The sequence below is a fragment of the Amblyomma mixtum genome, chromosome 2 (assembly GCF_055824585.1).
Source record: "Amblyomma mixtum isolate Tamu chromosome 2, ASM5582458v1, whole genome shotgun sequence".
Classification (NCBI taxonomy): domain Eukaryota; kingdom Metazoa; phylum Arthropoda; class Arachnida; order Ixodida; family Ixodidae; genus Amblyomma; species Amblyomma mixtum.
This window is the reverse complement of record NC_143013.1, coordinates 57,396,850-57,404,727: the sequence shown is the minus strand read 5'-3', so window position 1 is coordinate 57,404,727 and position 7,878 is coordinate 57,396,850. Positions and strand designations below refer to the sequence as shown.

Genomic DNA, 7,878 nt, shown 5'->3' with positions numbered 1-7,878 from the left:
TTTGCTTGCGGAGGGGTTATTGTTACCTTTGCTGTGATTTCAGGGGCGTGTTCTATGTAGCTTATACGAATTTTATTTTTTCTAGCGATCATTGAGAATTTCCTTCTGCGAAGTGTTTATGATGAGTGCGTTTGCACTCGGTACATACAATTTGGTAGTAATCCGCAAACAGACTGTTGTCATGACTCACTAATGTCGCAGGAGGACAATGTTTGGCATCAAACACCTGGACTTTCAACCCGGAAGCTGTTTGGTGTGCGCCATGTAGTAAGGTGGAGATGGAGCGGTGTTTTACAAGAATGTCAAGTTGTGGCACAAATTTTTCTACTGTTCAGTTGGCTTGAGATCATAGTAGTGTTATTCTAATACGGTGATAAACACAGCTGCGCAGCGAGGGACGCCATATGTTTGCTGCGAAAAGGAGTACTTCTGTCACATATGCGCCGAGTCCATTTAAAGCAATCAGCCATGTCAGAGGAAGGAAAAGGTCTCTTTGTATACATTATGCCACATTTGCATGCAGGCAGTCTCTACGCAGCTCAAGGACCCCTTCAGTGCTCGCCTGTTCCTTCATCCTTACGACGATTTGTGGCCATGCAAAGGTGTCGTGAGGTTTGACCACTTCTACGCGTCGTATCGACCTGGGATTGCTGAGGACACCCTGAAAGACGTTTCCTTTGAAGCACACGCGGGACAAAAGGTACACGCGAGCGTGGCTGTAGCAACGTAGTGATGAACTTGTCGACAATGAAACACCTTAATCTAGCGCGTTTGCAAACGCTTGTAAGAAAAAATGGATTGTTTTAGGTGGAGATCGTTTTCTTTTAACCTGAATAGTGTTTCAGTCAGCTTCTGATTTAAGAATGCAAGTAAAGCAATATAAAACCGCTGCAGATAAGCATGAAGAAGTAAGACGTGGAAGAGCAACAAATTCATTGCCTACATTAGTGCTGCAGACAATCATATCTAAATACTACATAAAAAGCACACCGGTTGAATCACTGACTACGCCAGTCGCAGCCATATTATCGGTAATGAACCCTTGTTTTCATTGCCACAGGCAGAGAAATAATTACAGAGCTTGCAAAACATGACACATAGCTTGTGCAACTCGCAGGCAAGCTTGCAAGTGTTCAAGGTTTACGTCTATATGTATGCTAATTAGAGTGTTTGATTTCTGTCAACTTTACAGTTAGCTGTCGTGGGGAGGACTGGTGCAGGAAAATCTTCACTGGTGCTAGCCCTGCTCCGCATGATAGAGCGAACATCTGGATCCATCACTATTGACGGAGTCGACATATGTACTGTTCCTCTGAATCGTCTGCGTTCTGCTATCAGTGTTATACCTCAGGTAAGGGCTAAACAATGAGGCATGAAAAAACATTTTCCCCCAGAAATTGCAGTGCAGATGCTCGCTTGTAAAAAGTGAAGCTCTGCTTGTACCCAATCAATAGGAAAGAAATATTGATGAACAAATCTGTTTAAGCGGCATACCATGAGAATGATAGCACTCCACAGCTTCGTCACATCACATCACATCACCACATCACTTTATTTCCTTAAAGACCCCCAGTTAGGGGGTATTACATAAGGGGTGGGTACAGATAGAATCAAACTTTATATACAAAGATGTTATTCGTTAAATATGTCAGTTATACAATTCAAAAATGAGGATGGACTGGTGGTTGCAGCAACGTCGTGTTATAGCCGCTCATATAGCCGCTCATAACATCGTTGCGGCCTCACCTAGGCGCATAGATTTATGGAAATGACCATACGTTGTCGTATATTTATGGAAAGGTCGTAGATTTATGGAAATGACCATACGTTGCAGAGTCAGTAGCACGCCAGAAGCGCAGTTATATTGACCGACAATTCGTGACCGCTGAGAATGTTTCCCGAGGGACGACTTACATAGGTGTGCTTTTCGCGTTTCATTATCGCATAGTGGAACAATGACGCCGCTTATGCTCCGGCAGCCTCACACTACAAATCTCAAACGACAGACCCACAGCAGGAGGTGTATGTTGCATGCATTTGCACACTATTTGTCTGGCGGCTGTTCTTGAACGTTTTATATATCTATACCTCCTGCTTCCGGTGACAACTGGCTTATTCAGAATGTTACAGCAAAGCCTGCTAGCGAAGTGAAAAATTGATTTCTTGAGATATAAAAGGTGTTTTTACGCCATAGTATTGTCTCCTCTGGCGCACATCACAATGCATCTAAGGTCTCTTATCTAGCAAAACCTAACATTACAAGCCTTCGCAGCAATATCTTTTTAACTACTGCAACTCGTTGCTTCATTTCAATTAGAGCTGCTTAGCTTACTCGTAGGTTGCAATATCAGTTTTTATATTTTCGAAGAAGTGTCTCTTGTCAGCGCCGTAAGAAACAAATTCTTGAAAGCAAAAGCAAGCTAGGCGTTGCGCGCTGCCACATCCACAGGCGCACATCACTCGGGGTCTGCGTGCCATGTGCAATCTTTCGAAGCGCCCAGGTGAGAGCGAAGCCATCTCGATTCCATCGAAATGGTGCCGCCGATGTCGTACGTAATGCCAGCTATGGAACTGATGGCCAGCAGCGGTGCGTCTATTCGCTTCATCCAGTGGAACAAGGTTTAGACCACTGTGAGTGGGGAATGAAACATTCATTCTGAGTTTCTTTTTGTCTATCCGGCTTCATAACATAAAAATAATTATTTATTAGTCCTGTTTATTGGCGTTCACACCAATAGTTCCAGTGAACATTAGAGTGTTACGAACGTACGTTATTTGTCAAAAGTAACCAGGCTGCATGGTTTGCTTCTAGCTCGAACAGTGGAGCCCTTACAGCTTCTCTAAAGCTGGAATGGTTGCTAAAGGTAAGGACTGGGGGTCTTCTTACCTTCCAACAACTTTTGATGTTTAGGAAAGCCACAAGGGCTCCACTATACAAGCTGGATGCAAACTATGCAGCCTGGTTACTTTTGACAAAGAGTGTATGTTTTAGCGCACTTTCATATTTTTTAGGCATGGAACTGGGCGCCTGTAAACGCTGCGGCAGTAAACAGGCACTTTTATGCCTCCGTTATAGTCCCAATTCTAATTTAGAAAGTAAACAGCAGTGCAATTTTTCTCAACTGTGCCTAGGACCCCTCCATGTTCACTGGCACACTTCGCGAAAACTTGGATCCCCAAGGCTGCTTCTCAGACGAGGAGCTGTGGGGAGTTCTTCGCAGCGTGCACATGAGCGACTTCTTCGAAAACATCCCAGAAGCTCTGTCGTTCGCCATATCTGAGAAAGGAGGAAACCTGAGGTTAGTGTCTTACTGTTGTCACACGAAAAGATGAGGTTCAAATCACAGGCAGTGAGGTTGAGCTCTGGATTTGACTTTCAGGGCAAGTCGTTTAAGGCATACGGGGTAATTTTGTTGAGGAGATTTTCGCTACCATATTATTATTTAAAAATTTAGCCCTCAATCACTACTTGGACGTATGTTCCCACGGTCCAGCAATTGCAAATAGCTACGAATATGTGCGGTAAATCCTGCGCGCTCTTCTACCATCATTAATGAACGAGTTTTTACTAGAAGGTTGAAGGCAGTCTTTTTGCGAAAGTGATTACCTCTGGGAGCAACGTTAACTTAAAAGCAACAAATAGCGTTGGTTATATTCCTGAAGAAACCGCGTTCTTATTGTTCTCTTTTTTTTATTTTTCTCCGACAGCTCAGTCTCCTCTCAAATGCCCCTTGACATTTTTTTTGTGTATTTTGAACAATTCTACCAGTTAATGTAATGGCATTGTGTATTCTGAGTTTACATGCACAATGCTTTTGGATCAGGAATTAAGACTTTTTCATCACATTCTTAATGCTAGTCATAATCTTCAGGTTGTCTACAAAAGCAGACAATCCGACTCGGGGCGAAGACCTCGTCAGGCTCTTGACCTTTAACCATGGCCTCCTCTTAGACACTGTCTGAGAACAAATAAAGGAAAAAAAGGAAAAAAAGTCAAAGTGCGAGAAATTGTTCTTTTCTGCACCAAGAAAACCTTATAAAACGCCAATAGCCCGAAACTAAAGCTTAAAGAAATATGCTCTGTTGTGTAACAAAATAAATGCATGGAATTATTGTTAAGCTCGTAAGAGTTAATAAGTTGTTGAATAGCCATTAATGATTTATTGTGTATAGATTAATGAACAGTCCAGCGTTGCACTGATGTGGAGTAGAGTATGTCTCCTTATGAACTGTCTTCCATAATTTGAGCAGCTGGCTTCGCACTGATGAAGTACGGATTGCAAAACAAGCGTAAAATAAAGCATATTGTATAGTTCAGTTTTTAAGGCACGCTATGATAAACTTACCCAGGGGCGCCGTTAACAGCATGGCAGATGTGCGTAGGCATACGGAAGTGCTGAGACGTTCTAGTGTGCTTACAATGAGAAAACTGTGCAGGAACTGGCAGTGAAGTGTTCGGTGAATGAATACATATTTATTAACAGCGGACTTGTAGATTTACTGTGTTAATAGTATAGGCCTCTTATGCCGTAAAAACTGTGGTTCCTGCGCTCCTAGTTCATCGGGGCACCCTCCAGGGCCTGTGGGGAGTCTTCCTCGTACAACCATCCAGTAAAATGCATCTCAACTTACAAACCTCCACAAAGAGCCACCGCGACAACGCTCTGGCCACACTTCCTCACAGATGCCTCGGGCAAAGCGCGCATGAAGGTCGCTTATCAAGGAACGCATTTCAGGCATTCAACTATGGAAATTGAACCACAACAGCTATTAAGCGATAGCTGTATTGACTACGCCTCGGGCTTTCGAGTCGGGTACACCAAAGAAACATGCCAATACCCATAGGGGTAGCGCCAAGAACTACTGAAAGAAGATGGGCAGAGTTAGAAGGAGGTGGGAGGAGACAGGTAGCTTCTTCCCACGCAGCAACTATGGAAGGCGACCGCAGTATCCCTAGCGGTCACTCCGCGAACCACCGGATGATAACAGGCTAAGGGCTTTGCGCGACATTAGCCACGCCTTTTGTTCTCTCATAACCTTTTGCTCCTTGCAATGATAAGAGCTCCACAGCCGCAGTGCCTGAGCATGCAGTTGATAACTGGGTTTCAAAATGCTGCACATTCCGGCCATACTATCACTGTGAGGCCACGCAAGGCACGATCTCGCATCGAAAAGCGGGCCTTCAGGAGATTTCTAGAGCTATTACTGCAGTTTTCGACATCGCGTGGGAGTACATACTTTTAACTGTATTTTTTGATCACCTTTCACAGTGCCGGTCAGTGCCAGTTGGTGGCGCTCGCCCGCGCGCTCCTGAGAGCCACGAAGATCCTGGTTTTGGACGAGGCCACATCTCAGATGGATGCGGACACGGAGCAGAAGGTGCAGGCCACCCTGAGAGAAAGCTTCGCGCACTGCACCGTCATTACAATAGCTCATCGCATAGACACAATACTCGACTATGACAGGTGAGCCAAATTGCTAATGCGGATGAAATAGGGAAAAAATGTGTATGATGAGAAATTGTCCTGCAAGTACCTGGTGAAGAATATACGCCATGTACTACGATTTTTTACTGCGCACTATGAAGATGACGCACGTTGACAGTTCCCGCGGTAGTCCGAAGCAATATTTTCACGTAATTGAGTTAATTTTTTCAAGATTATATATAAGAAAATAAACTGAGCGTCATATAGTAATTCTTCAAGCTATGTATTTTGCTGCTCGTTCGAATGAGACGGTGTAGCCGACCGGCGTTTAACACGAACGATAGGATCATAATTTGCGCATATTGCAGGAAATGACTTATAATGTGACCATGAGACCAGGAGCTGAACATTTATACCTTGAAAAACAGTTGTTAGAGGAATTCAGACGAGAAAGTCTTCATGGCGTTAGCCAAGCTTGCAACAATACTCGGTAACCGTACCTACGGGGAAACGCGGTATTTCATTTTCAACTCGCCTAAATTATTCTCTGTCGGCATAAAACGGTGACGAAAGGCCAGCCTCTCTTCTGTAAATGGTTTTGGAATGGCCACTAAATTTCTGCGCTTTGATACCTACATATTCAAAGCGGCGCACTGTAGATTTATGAACTACTACTGCTTCAAAGATATTTTCTGTCGAACGCTGCTATGCAAAATGGGAGCCATTCTCACTGCAGCCATGGAATTCCGAAAATGTAGGGTCCACGTTGGATGATCAGCCTATTGCCCTACAGGTGTTCAGAAATAGTTGGGCGAGCTTTGGGCTGATGTGGTCCACATAGGACCATAATGGCTAGGGTCATGTGTGTTCAGAAATATTTGTAGATCTCTGTTACCATCTAGTTCGCGTGTGGCTGTAAGCCATTGGCGGTATATTAGCTGTGAATCAGGTGTGTGAGCTCTGGGGTCAATTGCTGCTTAATGACCACGCGAGTTCAGAAATTTTTGAGCGAGCTCATTGATAAAATGGGTCCATGCAAAGCTATAACCTATAAGGGTCATGCGGGTCGCTAAATAGGGCCACATCTCATGAGTTTTATGCAGCTTTGCAAGGCTTAAGAGCAATTCTGACAGCGAAATAATGTACCAGCTTTGTGATCATGGGTCCATATAGGGCTATGAACCGTTAGGCCTATGTGCGTTCATAAAAAAATGTGCCAGCTTTGGGATTACGTGGCAAAAGTAGGGCAGTGACCCGTGGGAAATAGGTGTGCCATCACTGTGATCGTGGGGTTCATGCAAGGTTATAAGGCCGTAAGGGCGAGGTAGGTTGTCTAGTACTAGTGTCATTAATATGGTTATCTGGTCCATGTAGGGCTGTGAGCCATAAGGATCATGTGGGTTGGGAAACAGGCGTAGTATGTTCTGACTGTGTGGTCTGTACAAGGCTATGAGCCGTGAGGGCCATTTGCGTTGGCTTATAGTGTGATCAACATGATCATGCGTTCATGTAAGTCTATACGGGGCAATACTTGTGTGGTCCAAGAACTGAATGCTCTCGAAGATGTGCTATCTGTGGGGACATGGCGGTCGTGTTGTGAATATTATTGCCACTATTCAGTACCTGAAGACGGCCATAATTCTGGAACTTATTTGTGCGTGATTAGTCGCGTTTTAATCAACAAAGCGCAAAAAAGAATTTTCACCTTTGTTATGTGCGACTCGAAGAACAACAATCAGCGTCTTTGCCGGAACGTTGAATTTGTTTGCTTTTACGCGCCAACAGTTGCTGGCTTTTTTTCTTGGTGCAGTATCAACAAGGTTATAGCCGAAAGTTCGAATAATTTCTCAGCGTTCGCTGCACTGCATGCGACGGCAAGCCTTTTGTTTTGTACATGTTCTTATAGTACTGTCGTTTTGTATGTGTGAATCAGAAGTGGCTTTTCCTGTTGTCTTTCAGGGTGGTGGTCATGGGTGACGGCCGAGTGCTGGAGAACGGTGGCGTGACAGATCTGCTGGCAGATTCAAGTTCCGTATTTCGCAGTATCGTGCTTGGTGCTGGCATCGACGCAGATACGAAATGTCTTGAGTTGCTTAGAAGCAAAGCTGCTTCCGAATGACCATTTTCGCTATCTAAGTTTATTCCTGCTCGCAAGAACAAATGATGAAGCCGTTCTGATGTAGAAACAAAAAGATATCGTGACTAAGTAAAGTGCGTTAAAAAAAAAAAAAAACTTCGTGGAAGGTACCTTGCTGAACGGAAAGATCTTATTTAGTCGTTGTGATGACGACACGCAAAAACAAGCGAAGTCGTAAGCGGCAAGCTATTTACAGGGCGGACCTTTACACATAAAATAAATTAACTGACAGCATAACAGCAAATGCCCTCAACGCTAATCAGGATAAGAATTTCGCGTGATTCGCGGAGCCGTTCAATACAAGTTCAACGCTGA

The 7,878-nt window shown here is 44.1% G+C and overlaps 1 protein-coding gene across 5 annotated transcripts in view; it reads left to right on the top strand.

The window, feature by feature from the left end:
- The window catches only part of LOC149359422 (multidrug resistance protein mrp-7-like), a 70,495-nt gene extending 62,949 nt beyond the window's left edge, over positions 1-7,546 (top strand). For 4 of the 5 annotated variants that reach the window (XM_089571639.1, XM_089571638.1, XM_089571640.1 and 1 more), the window contains 5 exons: positions 524-700; positions 1,193-1,351; positions 3,133-3,299; positions 5,271-5,465; positions 7,386-7,546. In XM_089571639.1, coding sequence (XP_089427765.1) covers positions 524-700; positions 1,193-1,351; positions 3,133-3,299; positions 5,271-5,465; positions 7,386-7,545 — 858 coding nt within the window. In that variant the 3' untranslated portion in view covers position 7,546. The remainder of the gene's footprint in view (positions 1-523; positions 701-1,192; positions 1,352-3,132; positions 3,300-5,270; positions 5,466-7,385) is intronic. The other variant, XM_089571641.1, reaches the window with a different exon arrangement.
- Positions 7,547-7,878: the final 332 nt, after the last annotated feature.